This window comes from Palaemon carinicauda, chromosome 13 (assembly GCF_036898095.1).
Source record: "Palaemon carinicauda isolate YSFRI2023 chromosome 13, ASM3689809v2, whole genome shotgun sequence".
Lineage (NCBI taxonomy): Eukaryota > Metazoa > Arthropoda > Malacostraca > Decapoda > Palaemonidae > Palaemon > Palaemon carinicauda.
The window spans coordinates 25011417-25038104 of NC_090737.1; the positions used below are offsets into that span (position 1 = coordinate 25011417).

The 26688-nt window shown below is 35.7% G+C and overlaps 1 protein-coding gene across 1 annotated transcript in view; it reads right to left on the reverse strand.

The window, feature by feature from the left end:
* Positions 1 to 440: 440 nt before the first annotated feature.
* LOC137651469 (metabotropic glycine receptor-like) overlaps positions 441 to 26688 on the reverse strand; it is a 53616-nt gene continuing 27368 nt past the window's right edge. The window contains exons 4-13 of the mRNA XM_068384693.1: positions 23688 to 23839; positions 21576 to 21738; positions 19742 to 19810; positions 19432 to 19541; positions 18977 to 19212; positions 15745 to 16007; positions 15374 to 15532; positions 14958 to 15083; positions 14155 to 14178; positions 441 to 1018 (exon numbers count right to left, since the gene is read on the reverse strand). Of these exons, the coding sequence (XP_068240794.1) occupies positions 836 to 1018; positions 14155 to 14178; positions 14958 to 15083; positions 15374 to 15532; positions 15745 to 16007; positions 18977 to 19212; positions 19432 to 19541; positions 19742 to 19810; positions 21576 to 21738; positions 23688 to 23839 (1485 nt within the window). The 3' untranslated portion in view covers positions 441 to 835. The remainder of the gene's footprint in view (positions 1019 to 14154; positions 14179 to 14957; positions 15084 to 15373; positions 15533 to 15744; positions 16008 to 18976; positions 19213 to 19431; positions 19542 to 19741; positions 19811 to 21575; positions 21739 to 23687; positions 23840 to 26688) is intronic.

A 26688-nucleotide genomic window follows, 5' to 3' on the forward strand; every position in this document is an offset into this window, starting at 1 on the left:
GCCTTCCAGCTCATCAAGCAGTGTCGCCCCAATTAATGGATGATAGTTTGTATGATGCGTAGGAACAAATTATTTGAGTTTTTCCTTGCTATAATATCCTGAGTCCTTTAATCCAACTCCCCTTCTCAACCACCAGTCTCAGTCCTGGGCTGAAAGATCAAGCTTGAAGAATTTGCTGAATGGAAAGGGCATGGGGTTTCTAACCCCTCCAGTTGGATAAGCACTTGTTATCCAATTTTACCGACCAATTCCAACTCGTACTGTAGTAGTCTCCATAATTAAAGGGCTCGGGTTTGTACGGCTAGGAAAAATACAAATTACATTAAAAATTCGTCGTATCAATTAATTTGAAGCAGAGGAGGAAAATGAAACAAATCTAAAAGAGAAGATTATTATTACAGTACGAATTTGAAGACAAGAGAGGAAGAAAATGAAACAAATTGAAAAGAGAAGATTATTATTACAGTACGAATGGTATTGTTGATAAACAGCCCACATGCTATATAAACTGACAAATTAAACATGATGAATTTCATGAAGAATGATATAATTAATGTAAGTTGAGAAAATTCTATACGACCTTATACTGATTGATGCACATTTTTACAAATGGAATATTTATTATGACAAATTCCCATTGTTTTGTACATTTTCTTACACAGCCATGTGCAATGCAGTATAACATCTAAAACTACTAAGTACAGTATATTTTATATATATATTTCTACTTTGATCTCTTTTATATTAACATAAAACAATCTTAATTAAAGAATAAACATTTGACCATTTATGTTACCAGTATGACTTTGGACGACATATCCGCAGTTGGACATTTTCATAATTTATACGATCTATGAAGAATTGAGGGCGTTCCTATGTCTGAGGGCCCATCCGTGTAGACTGACAGCACGGAGGGGCCCTCTATGGAGCACACCGACTCTTCTGGAGTTTTACTGATTTCCCCTTCACCGCTCTCCAGGGTATGTGGAAGTGGACGTGGATAATGACGATGTAGTGACTGAGGAAAGAAAGAGGTAGGTTTAAAAACTTATTTGAGCTAATATTGCATGCATATATTTTTTCACAGTCACCCATAGAAAAGAGAATTATTGGTATTCTTAACTCCCATCACATGATAGATCCATCCCACATATACCTATTAAGAAAAATTTTATTTCAAGTAAATTTGTCCCTCCTTGTAAACTTGTCCTTCCTTCAGGACTATGGCAGCTGGTAATGAGCAACCACATCTGAGGCTGTAACCTGATAAAGTTTTCAACTGGTTATTGTTACCTAGTTTCCCTTCTGTATTAAGAGAATATTACTACTGCCCTTTAAGGAAGGTTTAAATGAATTGCATTCCAGTACTAGATGTTTTAGCTAGTTAATGCAGTTCAACAATGAAGGCTTACATTCCTGGTGTGTTTGGGTGAATCATGGCCATCAAAAAGTGAGGAACTATTTCAATATGGATTAAGTATAATCATGTCTAGAGGCGGAGAAGATGCAGCGGTTGAAACGGTAACGGAAACCTTTGAATCTGAGACAGCCACTCCCTTAACCCAAGTGGATACCCATGGTACCCCAATCCATGTCTATGCCAAACTTAGGGAGAAGCCTGCCCCAGACGTAGAGAGTTGACTTTAACATTTTCATTGAAGTTCAACGCTACCCTAAGCATTTCAATAACATGCTCAATAATCTTTAGAATAACTTTTTGTTTAAATATACAAACTGTTTCAAAAGATACAGAGTAAAATCTGTCATTATCCTCGTTTCCCATATTTTTATGTCTTAAGCCGCTACTATCACAAGGCCACGTTACAGCCCACTGGACTTCAGAGGGTGTAGTAGATCCTCTCCACATTGGTCCAGAGGTCCCCCAGAATTTTTCAAACTTTCGGCCAGGAATCAATGGGATAAAACCTTATCCTACGCTAATAAGAACACTGTGTCTTACTCTAAAAACAAACCCAGTAATCATCTAGATAAACCTAGTTCTAGCACTCGGCCTGATGATCACGATCATATATGTAGTAGATTGGCCAAGGCACCAGCCACCCATTGAAATACTACCGCTAGAGAGTTATAAAGTCCTTTGACTGACCAGATAGTACTACTTTGGATCCCTTTCTCTCTTTACAGCTCATTTCATCTTTGCCGACACATACACAATATAGTCTGGCCTATTCTTTAAACATTCTGCTCTTTCCTCATACACTTAACAACACCGAAATTACCAAATAATTCTTCTTCTCTCAAGAGGTTAACTACTGCACTGTAATTGTTCAGTGGCTACTTTCCTCTTGGCAAAGGTAGAAGAGAGACTTTAGCTATGGTAAGCAGCTCTTCTAGGAGAAGGACACTCCAAACTCAAACCATTGTTCTCTAGTCTTGGGTAGTGCCATAGCCTCTCTACCATGGTCTTCCACTGTCTTGGGTTAGAGACCTCTTGCTTGAGGGTACACTCAGCCACACTATTCTATCTTGTTTCTCTTCCTCTTGTTATTTTGAAATTTTTATTGTTTATATATGAAAGATTTATTTTAATGCTATTTTTGCTCTTAAACTTCTCTTCTAGTTTTTCTTATTTCCTTTCCTCACTGGGCTATTTTCCCTGTTGAGGCCCTTGGGCTTATAGCATCCTGCTTTTCCAACTAGGGTTGTAGCTTGATGAATAATAACAATAATAATCACGATACACGTTCTACAGAACGCTGTTCTTTTTCAAATAATTCTTTGTAGTTACAAAATACAGATAATGGGAGCAGAAAGTTTCCCCCCTTCCTGAGGATTTACTCCCCCATCTGACGTAAAGGAATGGAATGGCAGACGACGTAGATGTGGTCCTCACCGTAGGCGTTCTATATGGCAGAGTGCTGAGACCTCTCTTTCGCCTCACAAATCGAGTTCTGTGAGAGGCTTTAACTCCTCCGCCTCCTGCTCAGGATATAGAGGTGAACGTTCTTACGATGGGAGTGAACTAGATCCCTCCCACTCCTCTTTCCATTATTACTCAGGGGAAAGAAAGGAAGTAAGAGGAAAGATTAAGAGCATTGTTAAAACAGAACGGTCTCACTGGGATATCATTACCATTGATGACTCCCCGCAGAACCTCAATGCATGAGAGAGTACAAGCTTAGCTGATGTAACCCCCTTTGAGACCTCAGTAGCTAGCTCGGAAGCCTCACATTGTATTAAGATTATGAGCCTCATCTGCCATTTAAGGGGTTTGGATGAGCCTCCCTTAGCACAAACTGCTAACAGACAGCGCACTATCGACACTACCTTCCCGCATTCTCAGAGCCCCAGACTCAGGTTTGACATGGCTCTCTCTAACCAAATTAAGGACAAGCTTGAGTTTTTGAATACTTAAGAGTCCGCAACAGAAAACTCGTCAAAGGCAAGTAAGATCTCAAATCTTCTTCCCTCACCTCTGTCTCGCCAGATACGTTTTTACGTTAACTCCAGCGCCTTTCAGCACCTGTGGAAAGATTATCAAATCTACCCTCCACAATTTCAGGACTGGAATTGGCTAACATGGAGGTAGTAAACTTATCAGCCATACAAACATGCTTATGGATAGACCACTGGTCTGGGGCACTCCTCGTTTTGCCTTTTCACTAGACCTCAAGAACTATCATTACTTCTCTTGTAGTTTTTTTATTTCCTTGTTTCTTCTCCTCACTGGACTATTTTTCCCTGTTGGAAACGTTGGGGTTATAGCATCCTGATTTTCCAACTAGGGCTGTAGCTTAGCTTGTAATAATAATATATACATACATATACCCAGGCACTTTCCCAATTTTGGGGGGTAGCCAACATCAAACAAATGAAAAAAAAAAACAAAAAAAAGGGGGACCTCTCCTCTCTACATTCCTCCCAGCCTGACAAGGGACTCAACCGAGTTTGGCTGGTACTGCTAGGGTGCCACAGACAACCCTTCCCCGTTATCCATCACAGATGAAGCTTCATAACGCTAAATCCCCTACTGCTGCTACCTCCGCAGTCAACCAAGGCACCGGAGGAAGCAGCAGGGCCTTCCGGAACTGCGTCACAATCGCTCACCATTCATTCCTATTTCTAGCACGCTCTCTTGCCTCTCTCACATCTATCCTCCTATCACCCAGAGCTTCCTTCACTCCATCCATCCACCCAAACCTTGGCCTTCATCTTGTACTTTTCCCATCAACTCTTGCATTCATCACCTTCTTTAGCAGACAGCCATTTTCCATTCTCTCAACATGGCCAAACCACCTCAACACATTCACATCCACTCTAGTTGCTAACTCATTTCTTACACCTGTTCTCATCCTCACTACTTCGTTCCTAACCATATCTACTCGAGATACACCAGCCATACTCCTTAGACACTTCATCTCAAACACAATCGATTTCTGTCTCTCCGTCACTTTTATTCCCCACAACTCCGATCCATACATTACAGTTGGTACAATCACTTTCTCAAACAGAACTCTCTTTACATTCATGCCCAACCCTCTACTTTTTACTACTCCCTTAACTGCCCCCAACACTTTGCATCCTTCATTCACCCTCTGGCGTACATCTGCTTCCACTCTACCATTTGCTACAACAACAGATCCCAAGTACTTAAACTGATCCACCTCCTCAATTAACTCTCCATTCAACATGACATTCAACCTCGCACCACCTTCCCTTCTCGTACATCTCATAACCTTACTCTTACCCACATTAACTCTCAGCTTCCTTCTTTCACACACCCTTCCAAATTCTGTCATTAATCGGCCCAGCTTCTCTTCCGTGTCCGCAACCAGTACAGTATCATCCGCAAACAACAGCTGATTTACCTCCCATTCAAGGTCATTCTCGTCTACCAGTTTCAATCTTCGTCCAAGCACTCGAGCATTCACCTCTCTCACCACTCCATCAACATACAAGTTGAACAACCACGGCGACATCACACATCCCTGTCTCAGCCCCACTCTCACCGTAAACCAATCGCTCACTTCATTTCCTATCCTAACACATGCTTTACTACCTTTGTAGAAACTTTTCACTGCTTGCAACAACCTTCCACCAATTCCATATAACCTCATCACATTCCACATTGCTTCCCTATCAACTCTATCATACGCTTTCTCCAGATCCATAAATGCAACATACACCTCCTTACCTTTTGCTAAATATTTCTCGCATATCTGCCTAACTGTAAAAATCTGATTCATACAACCCCTACCTCTTCTAAAACCACCCTATACTTCGAAGATTGCATTCTCTGTTTTATCCTTAATCCTATTAATCAGTACTCTACCATACAACACTCATGTACATCTCCCTTACCCTTATATAGTGGTACAATGCATGCACAAACCCAATCTACTGGTACCATTGACAACACAAAACACATTAAACTATCTCATCAACCATTCCAGTACAGTCACATCCCCTTCCTTCAACATCTCAGCTCTCACACCATCCATACCAGATGCTTTTCCTACTCTTGTTTCATCTAGCGCTCTCCTCACTTCCTCTCTTGTAATCTCTTTCTCATTCTCATCTCCCATCACCGGCACCTCAACACCTGCAACAGCAATTATATCTGCCTCCCTATTATCCTCAACATTCAGTAAACTTTCAAAATATTCCGCCCACTTTTTCTTTGCCTCCTCTCCTTTTAACAACCTTCCATTTCCATCTTTCACTGTCTCTTCAATTCTTGAACCAGCCTTCCTTACTCTCTTCACTTCTTTCCAAAACTTCTTATTCTCTTCATATGAATGACCCAATCCCTGACCCCACCTCAGGTCAGCTGCCCTCTTTGCCTCACTTACCTTGCGCTTTACTTCCACATTTTTCTCTCTATATCTTTCATACTTCTCTACACTATTACTCTGCAGCCATTCTTCAAATAATAATAATAATAAGATGATAATGGCGATTTTGTTTGGACTTGAAGCCCTCACTTGACCTAATGCAAGTAAGAATACCTTGTTTTTTTTATGTGTATTGGCTGCTATATTGATGATATGTTCAATATATTAACCCTTTTACCCCCAGGCTATTTGGAACTTTCCAACCCTTTACCCCCAGGGGTTATTTTTTTTTCAAGCACATTTTGCAGTATAATTTATTTAAATTGCTCTAACAGCCTTAATTTTCGTCATAGAGAGGTCAGGTTGATCTCATTCTCTTGGAAAATGCTTGAAGTTTCTGAAAAAATTACCAAAAATATGCAAAAAAAAAATATAAATAGCAGTTTTTTGCAAGGACGTACCGGTACGTCCATGGGGGTAAAGGGATGGGTTTTGTGAAACGTACCAGTACGTCCTTTGGGGGTAAAAGGGTTAATAATACAAGCCACTTGATGTTGACATCACTTCACCCTGGCAATGCTCTTTTTAATGGCACAGAGGGCCGTCTCGTATGAGCCGGCTGCACTGTTCATAAATAATTCACTCTGATGCTATTACTATGGTAACTACATGTTGAGAGAAGGACAGTCCTTCTAACTTCACGGAGACTTCCTCCCACCTGAGGAAGAATCCCCATATAAATGACTCAGAATTTTGTATCTACGTGGGAATAAACTACAAATTTTATATGATTTGTATTTTTCCTAGCTATACAAACCCGAGTCATTTACCAAAGTTCCCGCCTCTGCTGCCCCTCATGTTTTTGACCGGAAGAGTGTTGTGAAAAAGCACTTTATAGAAGCAGAGCATATCATGTGCAGCAGTTGCCCAGCCACACAACATTATGTAATCTACCGATTTCTTTTTGATTATCTGGACGTAGACAACGAAACTAGAAGTAACCCCATACAAATGACTGGGGTTTGTATAGCTAGGAAAAATACAAATTATGTAAAATTTGTAGTATTCCTGAGAGAAGTACAAATTATTGCCTTATTGGAACTGAATACTATCCTTTGGCAATTGACTGAGAGTAGAAAGACCCAACTAGACAAACTACGAGTTATTTGTTTCTACATGAATATGAAAAAAAATCATCCTTTAATAGCATTATAACTTTGCTGAAGGTGGAACTGTCATTTAAACTTTTAACGAAGGAGTTATGGTGTCAAGCCGGTGGATGGTACGTCCCTCCCACAGGTAGAGAAACCTTTACTTTGACTTTTTCTGCAGCTCTGTTGCCTTTTTAATCCGGCAGTTTTAATATTTTTTTTTTTTCAGATTGAAGAAATGTGCTACCAAATAGGGTATCTGAGGGATATTAATGGAAAATCCAAGGATATGCATAGTTTCATGGAAACTGTAATTGAGACAGTTTTCTGTGACCTGTCATTATCCAACATACTGTACTTGTTCCTGTCAGCAGCATGTCTGTTGCTGTTCTATCCCCTGTGAATGTGGCCTTATAATGTCAATGATAACGTGAAAATATGGAAGTTGGTTTTCCCTGAACATCGCTGGTGCTCTATTGGAGGAAGAGTTCTGCCACAACTGATTATGGCTGTGAGTGGGAGTGGTGCTGCCTTTCTTCTTCTCTTCAGTGTCTTACGATCTCAGAAAAGTGCTAAGGACATATCACTGGGTTATGTTATTGTGGTTTTTTCCCCGTGATAGCTTAGTCATCAGCCTGCATGATTCCATAGAGGACAAATTACAGGTTCTTCATTCTTTCCTGCTTCACCTTTATTAGTCTTCAATGCAGCTTCAAGGAGAACAATAATAGAATATGTCATCAAAGATATCCAGGAAGATCGATCAATAGGAGTCACGTACAAGTGACTCCTACCATTTCTCTCCCTGTGGGAGAGAGAGTCCTGTACTGAGAACATTCCAATTGGGAAAGTGATCCCAATACGTTCTTGCTTTGTTCGTGAGGCGAGATGGTATGTGTACCGGGTAATGTTCCCATCCCCAAGTAGATGTAACAGTTCAGGTACTCCGCACCTGCTACCTGTGCTTTGTTACTTACGAGAATGAGCGGACACACTGCCTTAGGAATGAAGGGCTCCACCCTTCTACTGATCCCTCTCTCTTCAGGAGAGTAAGAATCAGTCTCGTTCCAGGAAAGGCTTGTGTTGAGAACTATCCCTTTGGGAAGAAGTATTGGTACCTCTTGCATTCTACCATGTAGAACACTTCCCACAATATGTCACACTGATGTTGGCACCACTGCTACTTTGCACTATCCCCTTGGCTCCAGTTGCATTTTTCTAACCCTTGTGCTTGTAACTATTAATCTAGCTTCTACTATTTTTGCTAAAATCCACATGTGGATATAAGTCCTCATCAAAGCCCTTCCTCCAATGTCTTAGCTTAATACTGGTTGGCATCATGGTACTTTCATGCCTCTAATGGATTGTTCCTAACTTTCTCAATACTGTTAATTCCCCCAATTTCGAAGTTATCCGAGTTCAAATTTATTGCGATATATTCTGTTAACACAAAATGTCCGATGTTGAGAGAGAGAGAGAGAGAGAGAGAGAGAGAGAGAGAGAGAGAGAGAGAGAGAGAGAGAGAGAGAGAGAGAGTGTGTGTGTGTGTGTGTGTGTGTGTGTGTGTGTGTGTGTGTGTGTGTGTGTGTGTGTGTGTTGCTTATTGCATCTTTCGGTGTATTTTGCATCTTCCAGTCTTGGATGGTCTGGGATGCATCTTAGGTATTTATTGAGCTTATTCTTAAACACATCTACGCTCACTCCTTTTAAGTTTCTTAGATGAGCTGGCAGCGCATTAAATAGTCGCTGCATCATCGATGCTGGTGCGTATTGGATTAATGTCCTGTGCACCTTCCTTAGTTTTCCTGGTATAGTTTTGGGCACTATTAATCTACCTCAGCTTGCTCTTTCTGATATTTTTAGCTCCATGATGTTTTCAGTAATTCCTTTGATTTGCTTCCATGCTTGAATTATCATGTAGCATTCTCTTCTCCTTTCTAGACTGTATAGTTTTAAAATTGCACTCTTTCCCAGTAGTCAAGGTCCTTAACTGCTTCTATTTTAGCAGTATAAGACCTTTGTACACTCTCTATTTGTGCAATATCCTTTTGGTAGTGTGGGTACCATATCACATTGCAGTACTTGAGTGTACTACGTACATAAGTTTTGTAAAGCATAATCATGTGTTCAGCTTTTCTTGTTTTAAAGTGTCTGAATATCATTCCCATTTTTGCTTTACATTTAGCCAACAGTGTTGGTATTTGGTCGTTGCATAACATATTCCTGTTTAACATTACACCAAGGTCTTTAATTGCTTCCTTGTTTGTGATTGTCTCGTTATTAGGTCCCCTGTATGCACATACCATTCCTTCTCTGGTTCATTAGTTTATCAATTCGAATTTACCGGAGTTAAATAGCATCCTATTTATCTAGGCCCATTCATGTATTTTGTTTAAATCTCTTTATAGTGAGTTCCTATCTTCATCACAAGTAATTTCTCTACTTATTCTTGTGTCATCGGCGAAACTTCTCACTACAGAGTCTTTTACATCACAGTCTTTGTCTGAGATCATAATAACAAACAGCAGTGCAGCTAATACCATACCTTTTGGCACTCCAGATATTACCTGATCTTCATCTGATTTCTTGTCATTTGCAACTACTATCTGTTTTCTGTTTTGCAGAAATTCTTTTACCCATTTTCCTATCTTTCCCACAATATTATGCTTTCTCATTTTTTTCTCTAATATATTATGGTCTACCTTGTAAAAGGCTTTTGCAAAATCTAGATAGATCTCATCTGTCTCTTTTTCATTTATAATGTTTTTGTATATGTTTTCATAGTGTGCTATCAGTTGGGTTTGTGTACTTTTTCCGGGCACAAAACCTTGTTGACCTATATTAAACATATTATTTTTAACCAAATGATTCATTATTTTCTTTTTTATTACCCTTTCATAAACTTTCATAATATGTGATGTTAGACTAACAGTTCTATAATTGCTTGCCTCTAGTCTTGATCCACTTTTGAAAATAGGGGTTATATAAGCTAATTTATGTTTAACATATATCTCGCTCATATCTACACTTTGTCTTAGCAGTATTACAAGCGGCTTCGCGATAGTGTGTGCAGTTTTTTTTTAACAAAATTGCTGGAACTCCATCTGGTCCGGCCGCCGATCCATTTTTAATTTCGCTTATAGCTTGCACAATATCTGCTTCATTAATATCTATATCCGTTAGATATTCAACATTTTCTTCTCTCATTTCTGTTTCATTATTCTCATTCGCAATTCTTGGTGTGAACTCACTTTTATATTTTTCTGCTAATATGTTGCATATTAACTTTTTTTTATTCGTTAACCGTCCTTCAATTCTTAAAGGGCCTATTTCTAATCTCCTTTTATTCATCTCTTTTGCATAGGAGTAAAGTACTTTGGGTTTTTTTTTTTTATATTTTGAAGTGTCCTTTCTTCCAAGTCCCTTTTTTAATTTTCTTTCAATTGTATAATCTTTTGTTCTGCATTTTCTATCTTACATTTTATTTCCATCATTTTCCATACATTTTTTTTTTTGCAAGATTTTTCTTCCACTTTCTAATTTTCTGAAATAAGATCCTTCTGTCTCTTGGTATGCATGTCTGATGTTTATTGTTTTTTTCCGGTACATATTTTTCAACAATTTTCTCCCATATTTTGTACAGTGTATCCGTATTTACCTGTATATTATCCCTTACGAATACATTTTTCCATTCTTTGTTCAATTCTTCATTTATTTCTGACCATTTTATATTCTTACTATAAAAATTAAATTTTCCATATCCTTCCATCGTTTTGTGCTTTGATTATCTCTGCGATCACTTGCTTTGGAATGGACTATTAATTCTATGACATTGTGGTCTGAAATTCCCGTGTTATACACTATTATTTCTTACATAATTCACCTCATTCACAAATACTATAATGGATTCTCCCATGCTTCCTTCCTGTTCTGATATGATGTTCTTTTCTTCATTTCCAGGAATTCTGCCATTAAAAAATCCAACTTTTCTATTATATTTGCTCTTTCGCCTTCATATTTATTTTTGTGTGTATACCTGCAATTATCCCCATATCTGCACCAACCCCTGGCATTATAGATGCATTCTTTGTAGTTGGGCTCTAATTGTGCATATTTGGGTTGAAAAGCATCACATCTTGGGGCCTTTTGTGCTTAGCACGGTATATACTCGGCTTGTTTTTTTGTTTCTTTGTTTCATTTTTGCTTTCATTTTTCTTTTCTGTTTGCTGAGTTTTCTGGCTTTCATTCATGGTTGCAGGATGCATATATCGACTATTTTTGTTGAATTTGCATCCTTTTCCTTCTTTCAGGTTTTTGCATGTTTTTGGATGGAGATCTCTGCATTCGTCTCCATATCTGTCTAAATACGCACATTTACCATATATTTCATAATTATGGCATATCTTTGGATGCTTGTAGTAGCAACTTTCGCCAAATATGCAATTCCCCCTTTTCAGTGAATTGCAGACTACATCTTTCTTTTCTTTTTCTTTTTCTTGTTCTTGCTCTTCCCTAAAAGTATGCAGGTCTGGGTAGAGTCTCTTGGGTCTATTATTTGTTTCCATCTGATAATTTATTTCTTCGTAAGTATGTTGTTGGATGGCATCATATGTTGTATCAATGATTTTCTCTGTATCCTTACACATATCCTGTTAATTTTTCTCTTCTTCTTCTTTATCTTCAACTATATGTAGATTCAGTCTCAACTTAACTATATTTTCTATCCAGACTAAGCATGTTGAGCAGAATACCTTTGTGTCTTTATTCTTTATTTTTTGTTGCACCTCAGTGCAGGTAGGATGTGTTGGTACATGACAAGTATCGCATTTTCTGATAAGCTGTTGTGGATTAACAATGGAATACCACATCTTACATGTATTGCACAATTTTGGCATTCTTTTTCCCAATGCATCAATCAGCATATTCACCATATTGGACTTCATATTGTTCTTTGATGGAATGTGTTGATTGATGTAAACTTTCTTTATAAATGTCTTTATCACCTGGATCTTCTTTGGAATTTCTTCTATCATTTTGCTGATGTTTTCTGCAGATTCGCTCCAGTTTGTTGGATCATATTGTTTCAATATGTTGCGAATATTTTTTGGTCACACTGGTTGGAGTTAATAGCGACCTCTGTTATCAGATGGTCGAGTTCTTGTTTCGCCAACTCATGGAATTTACTTTTGCTGATTGCAGCAATGTCCCTCCAAGCTTTGCCTGTATTATAGAGTGCCATCTTGATCAGATTTTTAGTAATTCACAAGATAACTATCCTATGCCGACGTTTTATCCCACTTTTCTGACCTCAAACTAATCACCGACTATTCACGAAAACTTGTAGCTATATTGCACTCGATAGCCTTTTGTTATCTGCGTTAAATCAGGTTATTTATTGGGTCACACAAGTGAACTCACTCACCGGCATACAGAGAGAGAGAGAGAGAGAGAGAGAGAGAGAGAGAGAGAGAGAGAGAGAGAGAGAGATATTCCACACTATACTACTGTACTTCCTGGATGCTCGCACAGTCAGGGCAGCCTCCTGGATTCTGTAGGAAGCATCTGAGTAAGGATTGGCATGGTGAGGCGCATTTTGTTGACGGACAAAGCACACTAAGAGGTGACGCGCCTCTAGGTAATGCACTTCACAAAGTGTTGAGGTGCTGCACATGGGATAGCGCGCTACCACAATAGGCTAAGGAGAGGAGGGGTTGTCTAGTGGAGACAGGTAAGTTATTCCATGTGTGCACTCAGGTTATGAGCAGGCGCAGTAACCCACTTGTTCCAAACCCTAACAGGCTGAATGGAGGGGTTGTCTAGTTGGGGCAAGCGAGTCAAACTATTCACTCACTAAGTTGTGTGAATGCACCTATGCCTGAGTGTGTTGAGAGATATGTTACTCTCTAACATGTGGAGCCTTGTGAGAAGCTGTGCCTCTCAATTACCGGGCAAAATGTTGTGGCGTGTCTGGGTAGTGAGCGGGTGGTAACTCGCCTGTTCCCAATTTCTCACAGGTTGAGCATGCTTCAGCAAGGCGCGTGAGTGGGTAATATGCATTTGCTATGCGTGCTTCTACTGCAGGCTCAGAAGAGGAGGGGTTGTCCAGTCAGGACAGATCAGTTAGTCCACACGTGTTCGTAAGGCATGTTGACATTAAGCATGTCTCTTCCCTCGGTATGGAAAACGTGGTAAGGAAAGTGCACGCGAATCCATTGGATTGCGTGAAGTTCTCTCACTTGTTGAGCACTTAAATTTGAGAGAGCTCCATGCTCTCTTATATTAAGCATCTCAGGAGTGCACTAAGCACAGACATGGTCTTGCGCGCAGGGTTTATTTGTGTGTGCGAAGTAGTGTGTTAATCAATAAACAATGATTCAAAGTCCAAACATTGCTTGCTTGATGATGTTTTTCTTGTAAGTGCGTGCATCAAACTGATGGAAACTCCACTCGGGAAAGAAACTTATTTTCCCCAATATTATCATCTTCCGAACTCATAAGAGGTGGACAATCGGGAAGACTGTCCCAAGGGGACTGAAGATTATTCCTCTTCTGAGTTATTAATTCCAAAGGTTAAAGAAGAAACTCATAAAGTCAAGTTTGCTTAGCCATAGACAAGTAAATAAAAGCCATGAAACTCTAGCCAGTGGAAGAACATCTGTTCTCACTGATGGCTGACTTCAAAATGAGTGCTTAGTGGGCAAGCAGGGTGGCAGGGCTTCCCCACTCCTGATCGGTAACTACCGGCCACCTGTTTACAACTCGATATAAGAGTCTAACTGTTGTGTCCTCCAGCTTCACTAATATTCTATCCTATGTATAGAACGAAGGTTTGTATTTACAGCAGTACTCTAATGAATTTATACCACAAAAAAAACAGCTTTCAAGAAAATCATGCTTTAATTCCAATTTCAGATTGGTAGATAAAGCAAATGAGATGGTGGATTCTAAATAAGCTGTGCACATATAAAGTGATGCTAATACCTCTAAATGCTTAGCCTAAGGACAGATCAGACCAGATCATTTTACAGAAATACTCTTTTTGTCTATCTGAAAAACACTACAGATATTTTTATAACTGCTTGAAATACCAGATTTAGAAAAAAGAAAAAAAAAAATCTTTTTGTACAAATAAAATTATAGGCTCAAGCAACATGCATGCACTGAAACCCTAATTATTAATAAAGTACACAAATATCTAAAAAAAATACCTTCTCTCGACTTCCTTTGCGGCTCTGGAAAACAAACTTTATGTTAGTCAAAATAAATTATGCAAGGCTAAAAACATTTAATTTAGAATTTACTTTTTAAAGTGTCTTGCCATATTTGAAAATACTTAAACTGTTAGATATATTTGAAAAAGTATTTATTTTATTAACTTCTAAACTAGAAGCTTTCTATAGTACAGTAAACAAAATTAAGATGAATAAAATTAGAAATTCAACATAAAGATACAGAATACAGTATTCAGTAACATTTGGTATAAGAATAACCAGGGTCAAATGTATCTATTACTGAATAGCTTATTATCTTAGAGTATTATGCTCTTAAAATAAAAAGAAAAGCAATTATGATCATTAACAGACTGGTCAAAACAGAGAAATATAATTTTGACTTATGTGTTGTAAAAAGGTAAGCTTGGTGATGAGCGCAATTATGAACAGATTCACTTATTAGTTTCACTTCGAAATCATGGAAAGTAAATATTAGATGAAAATAATACATTTTGTAACAGCAACTGAAACCAATAATATCTAATAAAATAAGCACACCTGTTTTAAATACCGGTAATAAAAAGTTTTATTAAAAGCTTCTATGGTCTCTAATGCCCTAAGTTAATTTTTTTTACATTAGTCTTGTATTTCAAAAGCTATGAATAATAAATTACATCAAGAGACAGAGAACTCTTCTCGAGCTTCTTTAGGTGAAATATTATTTTTAAGTTGGTATTACCAATAAACGGTGGTTAGAGTGATAAACTGAATAAATAAAAAAAGTAGTTATAAAGACTTACCTGTAATGAAAATCTCCTATGAGTAACTTTGCGTCCTCCTCTCCTTTTCGAAATGTGTGGGTTGTCTTTACGCATGGTTTTGGTACGTAAGATTTCCAGCTGAGTATAAACCCTCTTTAACTCGGCCTAAAAGAAGCAAGACGAGTTTATAGTATGATGGGTTTTTTTTTTACAAATATTATTCTAAATTAGAAATGTACAGCAAGCCATCTACAAATTTTTTGCAGTTAAAAAAAAAATAGCATATGTAATACAGTACATACAGTACAGTATTCCTGAAAATATTTGACAGCAACTACATACTATCTTAAAATAATCAAGTAAAGATTGCTTTATAATCTAACTTTATGCAGGAATATGATTTTAAAAAATGATCAGTGTATGAGGGTTTAAGCAAAATAAATTGAAATACCCACCCTTATTTCTTCTGGATCCATTTGGCTTAGGTTAATATCTGATGCTTCAAGATCTCCGTTCGTAAGGGCATCACACAAACGAGGTTCTTGGCAGCCCTCTGTGGTAGAGTAAGTCCTTCTATGTGGATCTCTTCCAGAGCTTCCACCAGCACACCACAACTTGAAATCATAGGAATCGTTTTTAATAATGCACCCCTAAAAGCCTAAGGGAAGTACGGTATTTTATTTTTGAAAGAACTTAAGATTAAACATGTACGGTATCATAAATAAATTAAATATCAAATGCATATATGTTTTACAGTAACAAATGACAATAAACACAAAATACTTTTCATGGAAAACAATCTTGCCTAGGAATTAGTTAAATTTACCTTTGGAATAAATATGAGAAACAATGAGATAGTGACAGTTAGATGCATTCTTGTGAAATAAGCAAGGAAGACGTGATCTGGATGGGCATGAAGCCACACTAAATGACGTCCTGTATATAACATGGCAGAAGTGAGTAGTTCTAAAATGAGAGCAATTGATAATGCTCGCCGCTCGGAGAGTTCACTTGGTTCACCAGAGCTTCCCGCTGCTTTGTTTAGATGCCATGACAGATAAAGTCCAAACATGATGAACATCAGCTCCCCTAGAAAATATTAAAAATTATTCTGCATAGAAAATTACATCGTCACTTGCATAAAATCTTTCAGTAGCTTGCAATGAATTACACTTTGAAAAGAAAATACTGTATTCATTAGTGACTATAGTTCCAATCAAATTTAAACTGTGAGCAAAGTTCTTAGTGTTCCTTTTATTTTAGTTAAATAAGAATAATACATTACTAAGTTCTCTAAACATGCCGACGTATCTCTCATGTGAATTTATTTAATAATATAAATGAATAAATTTTAATATTAGCAAAAGAAAATTTTCAGCATTATTTCCGAGCTAATGAAATTTTGTTAAACATAAAAAGAAAAAGGTGAGATTAAAAACAACTGATATTAATTCGTCAAGAGTAATATATTTGTTAGCTATTTTAAAGGATTAATAAAAGCTTTCATTTCACTGAACCTCCCTTGATGTTCATATAGTATTGCTTTTATCTCCAGAGCTGGGTTATGTTAATTTTACCCAATAAAAATGATAAAAATAGCCATTTTCTTTCCTTCCAAAATACTAATGCCTCAAGTAAACAATGTTGTGACTAGCGATGTTTACTGACAACATTCTGCGTATATCTTCAGACTTTTAGTCACTTCGGAAACACATTGACGTATCTCAATATTGACAGGTTTCTGATGCTTCAAAGAGTCCTTCCTTCCAAATTGTTTGCTATCGCTGCGTAGCTGAGCAAAGGAATTGTTTTTGGGTGATCATGATCTGCTTTCTCTTTTATCTGGTGTCAGGGACTACTGTACCTTTCAATTCATATATATGTTGTAAGGAATGCGAAGGTCTCACTATTCCTCTAGGAAAGTTTATTTCATGGTTGCTTACCAGATTAAGGTCCCAAGCGTAAAAAAAGCTTAGATTTACTTCAAGGGAAAATCTAGAGAAGTCCAGGGTGGTTGATATTAAAGGGAATGATGATAATGCCACTCCATGATGCACTTTCACTTTGCTACAATCTTCCGAGTTTAGTTTGATAGTCATGAACTTATAAAGCTTTAAAGTCATTAGCTTCTTATGTGGAAGCTCAGAAGACAAACAAGACTTTGATTCGGGGTAATTTTTCAGGGAGATCATTTTTGATGGTAGGCCTATATAGTGGAATTTCTTGGTGTTGTAAATTATACATGTAGTACTGGGGGAAATTTAGATTTTTGTTATATGAATAATTAGATGACAAAGTAATATTTAGAAAAGTCAATCTGAAGTTTGGGGTACCCAAAAACCTAAGATACAGGTGAGTGTGGGAGTCAGCAATGTGAACATCAGGACATGCCCTTTCCTCTTAAACAGAGGAGAATTCATTTGCCACGTAGATGGTGAGGCAATGGGATCCCCACATGGAGTTCTCTTTGCCAACATGTAGGCCTACATGGCTGCTGTGGAAGAAAGAATTTTCAGGTGTCTCAAGAAGCCAAAAATTTAGGCAAGATGTGTGGATGACATCATCACAATTAAAAGATCTAATGAACCAGAAGAGCTTGCTAGTATCTTAAAACCTAATTCAATCTTAAACGTTACAACCGAAACTAGTAAGAAAAATACTCTTCCTTTCCTTACTGCCCTTCTTGAGAAAAAACAAACTCAGTATGCCAAATGAGTCTTCACAAAATCTAAGCATGAGGAGAGTGTCCAGAACCATACAAGAGGTCTGTTACTGGTGCTTATATCAGGAGGGCCTTCTCTCACTACAGTAGTTGGAAAGCTGTTCACGAAGAATTGGAATATATAACACAGACATTAACGAACAATGAATATCCCAGCAACATCATAGAGGAAATGATAAGGAAGAGAATAGAGGAATTCTGCACTCAAGCCCAGAACTTGGATGATGATAACAAAGATACAGTTCTCTTTCTCAATGTGGACTATGGAACAGCCTACAGACAAGAAGTAAATGTCCTCCAAAGAATCACCAGATAGAGAAAAACCAAAGGCACAATTTGAAAACTTTTTTTTGAGAATATACACCTACCATTGTGATGAAAAACAGACATGCATCCTGAGTACCCAAGGTAGCTAAAGCCAATTTAGTTTACCCATTCAGATATTCAGAAAGGGAGCGTAAGACTCTCAACATATGCTCCATTGGCCACACGATGACAATGCTCAGGATAAGACTTCAAGCTCACCGTAATAATGGGGCCATACATCAGCATTTTGTTGATGCACATGATATAAAACCTCTATTTAATTATCTTAACAAGGACACAGAAGTTGTTCACAAGTAGGATGACTATGGGAGGCTAGTGATTGCTGAAGCAGTATCCATCAGGATACAGCACCCTGTTTTAAACACACACACACACACACACACACACACACACACACACATATATATATATATATATATATATATATATATATATATATATCAGTTAAATTCTGATGGACATTATTTGACCTAGAACACTTGCATCCTCACCATTATAACGCTTATGATTAAGTAATTATATGTTTTCAGGCTGAAAACATCCCTACAGTTTATGGAAGAAAGGAAGTGGGAACAGAATTAAAGTAAAAGACTCTACTAATTCTACAGTAAACTGTGTAAGGTATACTAATGGCACAATCCCTTATGGGGTATATACTGTACTGTATATATATATATATATATATATATATATATATATATATATATATATATATATATATATATATATATATATGTCACTTTCACCTTATACCCATGAATTTTAATCACAATGGTGCATTAATTTTTTTTTTTATTTCCTCACATTTTTTTATACTCTGGTAATTACAAGCTTTGAATCCAAGTAGAAAAAAAGAAGTATTTGCCCTCCGGGATGGGATTTGAATTCACATACGTATTATGCTAACAATGGTACCATAGCATTTAGCCTATATACTACAAAGAAGAATACAAATATAATATAAACAATTTTAGTACATTAATTTAAAATTACAGCATTATAAACCTACCTGCCTCCGTGACATACTCCCACCATACACTTTTACAAACACTAAAGGCCAGGCCCTCCTCGGTTCGTCCTTGCACTAAATTAGAGTGACCTTCTGTAGCAAGATGAGCTGTTAGTGCAGACCATGCAGCCAAGTAACCCATGATGAAAATAACAAGTCCAGTTAAGTACTTGAGCAAATCCCGGTCACGGATTACATATCTATGGGCTTTCCTGGTACGGTAGTCTACAAGACTCCTAGAAAAACAATTACGGGAAGTTGGTATTGAGTAAACTATTTAGTAACAGTTGAAAATACAGATTTAATGGTTGTTATGAAAGGTTAAAAATTTATCATAAACATTTCCATAATAGTTTTTAGGACTTTCAATCGTATTATTCAAGAGCAGTATTGCATTTGATTGACAATTCTCTCAAGAATTTTAGTACAGTAATAAAAAAATTTGATGATCTCACCTGTATAGTTTCAACACAATTGCACCATAGAACAGAGCAAAACCCATTTCTCTGAACCAAGGTTCTATCATACAAAGAATCACAGTAGGTTCAACATACCGCAAGAAAACCTAAGGAAGATACAAAGTCATATTCATTACAAAATACTTTGCCATTACTCGCTAACTTTTAAATTTACTTTCTTTTCTTCAAATTAAAGAGTACTCAAATGACATTTCCTGCAACTATTTCACATCAAAGGATATTACATCGCGTAACAACATAAGGGCTATCAAGTTGATGTAAAGCTCATAAAATGAAAAGTACGTACAGTTGAGTATATAACAATTGCTCCCAAGAGTACCATTTCCAACATTGTCCACAATGAAGCAGCAATCACCTAAAACAAAAAGATAATAGATCAGATTGTGAAGACTAATGGGACACTGGGCGTTGAATATAATGGAATAATATACAGTCTTGTCAATTATATATTTCCACATTATAGATAGCAGGTGTCTTATCAATGATTTTTAAGAATTTTCATAGTTCAAATAAAAAATAAAAACTTCTCTACCGTGTTTATTTTTCATATAAACAAATTAAATATTCGTTAATAATAATTAATACAAAATTGTAAAATATTTTCATGCTCAACACTGTGTTATGAATAAATAATTCGCTATATGTTCCTTTTTTACACAGGCTGCAGTATATGTTACATTCTCTACTATCCCTTCTATTATGCCAACAGCATACAGATCATGTTTTCTTCAATCAGATAATTTTAACTGTATTGCTTCAATAATCCCAGTACAGTATATCTTTATCATCAACTTAAATTTCTCCATTTTCATCTTTAATCTACTTTGTGCCTTCTTTAATCTTTTCCATTTTTCTATCCTGAATATTTTCTATTTTCCCTCTGCTGAACACAACAACTGCCCAAGTTTCTTGTAGTCAGCAATTCCATAATTTTCCTACTTTTTCCTCCACTGTAACCAAATTGCAAGGGCTCATTTCTATTGAAGTTGCACACTGTCTACTTGAGAATCAATCCTCACCCCTTACCGATATATTTTTTGCAGGTTCAATATGCTCTTATTGCCAAACTCAACCAACCTAATTTTTTTTTCTCGGGTTAGAAAAAAGGATGTTTAAAAGTCCTTTACTTATTTTGAGTTTCATAACCCAAAGGTTAGGAATTTTGATGACCAGTGTTATCCGAAGAGTAGAGAGTTAAAACAACCTACTCTATTTTTTAACAAAGGAAAAGGCTGTATATAGATTAAATGTCATAGAGTAGACATATGACCTTTCCTATGTGTAAATAAATAATGATAAAGAATTGTACATGTGTCTACGTGAACATTGTTATGTCTGGATAACTGATGTAACTAGTGAACTCTTAAAAGCACCAAATATGTATGGACACTAAAATCATTAAAACCCATCAAAATAGCAATCAAATAAAATTATCCCATACACATGTAGAAAGCATATGAAATGAGATGAAATTGTTATTAGAACTAATAAAAATATACGTTAAAATAGTACAAACCTACTTAGTTTTAATAGGTGCTGGTTACTTACCTATTCCGAAGTCAAAAGGTCTTAGAGAATACTGAGGGATTCGTTAAGAGCTTTTGACTTAAGAATATATTCTTTATAAAATCTGGCCAACAATTAACACATTTACTTATCATCTGTAAAAATAATTCTGAATACTGGAACTCTTCTTTAAGGATGATGAGAGCACAGACTACCAAATATAAAAAAAGGTGCATAAATATATGGTTCTGAAATTTCTGAGGGACCATTTCCTGTATAATTCAATGTATACTCGATTCATTTCTTTATTATAAAATTATTTGGATAAAATTCACTTTGGAATAAGATTATCACTACTACTGTGATATTCCACACTCTTTTAAACTTCAATTTTTTCAAGTGATTTGAGATTAATACGACTCATTGACTGTGCATTATGCTAGTCTACATAAATGTTTAATTTTTAGTTTTAAATGCAAACTCAATAATATGTTAAGACTAATTGTAAACAAGTACCTTAAAGCACAATAATGACCTAATTTAAACGAATTAGGAATCTCCATCATAAAGGATGGTGAACAGTTCACAGTATACTTCAACTCGCAATGCCTAACCTTGCATTTTCGTAGTCTGAAGATCACAAGTGCCAGCACGAGGCACATAACAACACACGCTGCCTCTACACAGACTGGCACCAAGCGCATCATGGCATCATACTGAACAGAACACGCGAGTAAAGTAGAACAATTCTGGCAGCCCTCTGGACAGGGTTCACACCTGAGAGTAGGGAAAGTTTGAAAAAAGGTTACCCTTTGGTAAGTATATTTTATGCATTATAAAATCAAATTTCCTGTCCTTATAGAAGTAAAATGACAACAGAAAATTCTCAGTAGACAAATATTCAACGTGCAGTGAATACACAAACTTGTTATTTTTTTTAAACATCAAGCTGTCTCTACTACAGCAGGCAACAGAGACTTATTTTGGGGTAAATATCTCTGGGCAGTAATCTCAGTAGATACGGAGTAATACTTTTACTACAAAATCAAAGCTGGGTGAATCTTCATCAAACTTCCTTTCAGTTTTCCAAGCTAAAGTTTCTCCCAAAGATTAAAACAATACACATACTGTAAAAGCTATAGTTCCAGTTGTAATAAAAGACTACTGCAAATGGCGAGATTAAATCATAACATAACTGATATAGGCAAAATGATGAGAGCACTTCGTTAGTAATCATTAAATAAAGTACATATCACAAAAGGCCTTTGGGACTGTACTATTACTTTTGTTAAACACTGGACTTCAAGTAAAATTGGTGTTATTAAAGAAATACGATTTTTGGGGGGATAAGGTTTCTTAATGGCAACAGTAATTCCAGCACAGCAATCAGTTCCTTTTGATTTCTAATTTTTCTGACATTTGTCGATAACTAATCATTAAGTTGTGATAACAACTAGCTGTGGGTAAAGTTGGTGATTTCAGCTACTTGAAATATCATACACCTAAAAACTAAAGCACCGTAACAATGCTATTCGATCTAATTTCAGGTGGTGTGTGAAATGGAAAAGACGAACAGAGTGATGTTTTAACCATGTTCCTATTTAAAAATCATGAAGAATGATTTAACTATTGGTTACTTTTCACGCTAGCTTAAATAGTATTTTTCATCCGAAAAGTCTAATTTGCATTAGTTATTAGTTCAATAACATATTCTTTAAATATAAAGGCCACCGTTCCTGATTTCTTTCACAGTTTGTACAGACACTTGATTCATCTAAAAGAAAATATGTTCTCTCTACGAAACCTCTGGAAGTTTCAGTTCTCAATATTTTGTTTTATGAAATGTTATCATGCGTTTGGAATGCTTTAAACATATTACTCAGTCCTATTAATTAGTTTGTCAACAGGGTAGGGGAAAATCACCAGTAACCCTGGCGTTAAAGTTCACGTAAATACACATGATAAAGACGTCAAATTTCAATGTTATGTTATTTAGTTGATGATGGAATGGGTGTGGCAGTGTGTGGCATAATTAAGGTATCTTGTTAAGGGAGGCTGGAGTTGCCTGCATGCAAAACGGGTGCAGGGAGAAAAGAGGGGTGTTGTCCAGGATTTTTGTACGCCTAAGGATAGACTGTTTTTTATGATATGGTATCCAGACTTCATCCCTCAAAAAAAAAAAAGGAAAAAAATAATAATAATAATAATAAAAGAGGCGAGACAGCACACTTCGACCAAAACTAAGTAAAATATTAACCACCATCCGCCTCGCCTTATAAAATTGCATTTTGCAATAAATGTTTAATAATAAATATATAACTTAATAATAAGAAAATCGTATCTATATAAACAAAATTGTGGTTCAACCTATTTACACTACTCTTATTAATACTTAACTTTCTAAACTATTTCTACCATGGTTAGCTATCTAATTACCCCCAATCTTCTTTCATCCATCTTTCCTCAGCTTAAAAAGTAAACAATTTACTCGATTGCGCTCTCTCTCTCTCTCTCTCTCTCTCTCTCTCTCTCTCTCTCTCTCTCTCTCTCTCTCTCTCACAATAAAAAAAATCCCAGCCCACATACTTAAAAGGCTGGGAAAAGTTAACATTTGTACACTAGTTCATTTGAATAAAATTTAACATGTAATCAGGATAATGAAAACTAATAAAATAGTGCCAAGTGACTTTCTTTTTTCAACAACCAGTAATAGGAAACAGATTTACCTGAAGCTGTCAATCCTTCTCTTTTCCGAATAAGTCAATTCAACTTCGGATCCATTGAAGAACTGCTGAGTAGAATTTGGAAGATAATGGGTGGGATGGCACTGGCACCTGTAGCCACCTCGACGAAAACCAGTTCCTCTCACCGGCACACACTGGAAGAGAAAGGTGGGAAAGTAAATAAGATGGATGAATAAATTCTATATTTATATTTGGCAATTGTAGTCACTTACGTGTAGTAAACATGAAGATGACTTATGATTTTTCATTTATCTTTAACAATATTCCAAATCTGGGAGCTGGATCACCTCAATCGAGGCCTTTTTGAAAGAAGCAAATGAGGACTCTCTCTCTCTCTCTCTCTCTCTCTCTCTCTCTCTCTCTCTCTCTCTCTCTCTCTCTCTCTCTCTCTCTCTCTCTCTCTCTCTCTCTCCATGTAGGTGTTAAAAGGGAGTCTGAATAAACCATGAAGGTATTGATTATAGATCATTTATAAAAAAAAAAACGGGTTCTGTTTACAACTCAAATATTGTTTCTATTTCTGATTGGATAGAAAGGCTGTAGTGATGATCGACTGCGCGAAAGAAACAGTTTTCCAATAGTTTTTATCCTCTTGTGAGAACCGAATCCATTATTGGACTTTTCAAGTTTTGGAACTGCGGCTGAAAAAAATAAATCTTTTGGCGTTCTTCAAAGACAAAGAACAAACTCCACGTGTACGGACAACATTTTTTCTATTATAAAGACTAATTAGGATAAGAACATTACAAATAGAATATTTATTTCAAAAATCGTAAAGATACGACATTCAGAATCTATGAAAATAAAGTAAATTCGAAATGGACCCCACAAGCACCCCGAGATAATATATTTAAATTGGTAGAAAGTACACACTTTCAATAGCAGGATTATTTTCCTGCTTGGTTGCTATACATATATTGTAGTATGAATATAGAAAAATTATCAAGAACGAAATCACAGAAAATTTTGAGAGAGAGAGAGAGAGAGAGAGAGAGAGAGAGAGAGAGAGAGAGAGAGAGAGAGAGAGAGAGAGAGAGAGAGAGAGAGAGATCGAAGAAAATTATGGAGATTGATTTACAGCACAAACCATTGCCACACTTGTCATCAATGTCGTCTAATCTTGACTAACCACATGCTCCCAACCAGGTCAAGGGTCCAATTTCAGCAACCCTATATGGAGAGATGTAATGGTCATTTCAGGGAACATTGAGTCCCTTCTGACCTCATTTCACACGGTAACGATCTGGCAGAAATTAGGCGACGTCATCAATATGATGGTGATTTGCAGTTACGGGTTCGAATCTCGGCAATGGGTCTGCTCATACTAACAGTTATGGCTGCTAATGAGACTCAGTATTGGGAGTAGAGGAGGGGGGGGGAGGTGTTACCGGAGTCTCTGGATATCGTTAGCTTAAATCCAAGGATGCTATTTTTATATTAGTATATCTGATATGCACACACACGTTGCTCCCTTTCACCAAGGCATGAATACTTCCCCCTCCCCCTACTCAAGGGACGAGGAGAGCTTGGCGTGATATATATATATATATATATATATATATATATATATATATATATATATATATATATAAACATATATATAATATATATATATATACATAATATATATATATATATATACATAATATATATATATATATATATATATATATATAAACATATATATATAATATATATATATATAATATATATATACATAATATATATATATATATATATATATATATATATATATATATAAACATATATATAATATATATATATATATATATATATATACATGATATATATATATATATATATATATATATATATATATATATAAACATATATATATAATATATATATATACATAATATATATATATATATATATACATTTATATTGTATATATATATGTATATGTATATATATATATATATATATATATATATATATATATATATATATATATATATATCTGGATATCGTTAGCTTAAATCCAAGGATGCTATTTTTATATTAGTATATCTGATATGCACACACACGTTGCTCCCTTTCACCAAAGCATGAATACTTCCCCCTCCCCCTACTCAAGGGACGAGGAGAGCTTGGCGTGATATATATATATCTATATATATATATATATATATATATATATATATATAAACATATATATAATATATATATATATACATAATATATATATATATATATATATATATATATATATAAACATATATATATAATATATATATACATAATATATATATATATATATATATATATATATATATATATATATAAACATATATATAATATATATATATATATATATATATATATATATATATACATAATATATATATATATATTATATATATATATATATATATATATATAAACATATATATATAATATATATATATACATAATATATATATATATATATATATATATATACATTTATATTGTATATATATATATGTATATGTATATATATATATGTATATGTATATATATATATATATATATATATATATATATATATATGTATATATATATATATATGTATATATATATGTATATATATATATATATATATATATATATATATATATATATATATATATATATATATATATATATATATATATATATATATTTGGGCTCAAGCCATGTCGTCCTGATGGAAGTTCCTATAGGGTAGCTTCCTAGGGTATATTACAACTACGGCGATATTCCCAGAGAATTTACCTTAAGGTACCAGAATTCTAACTCCTGGAGCGAGTATCCCTCGTGAAAGGGATATCGCGACATATCAGAGGACGTATTCTTGACACGCCACATGGCAATCTGCATCCTGGACAGAGATTTCGTCTCGTAGGAGGCGATTTGCAAAAAACGAATTTGGGAAAGAAAAAGGGGAGCCGCTCCCAAGGCTCCCTATCCTCCGATTCGTATGCGTGCCTGGCGCCAATCC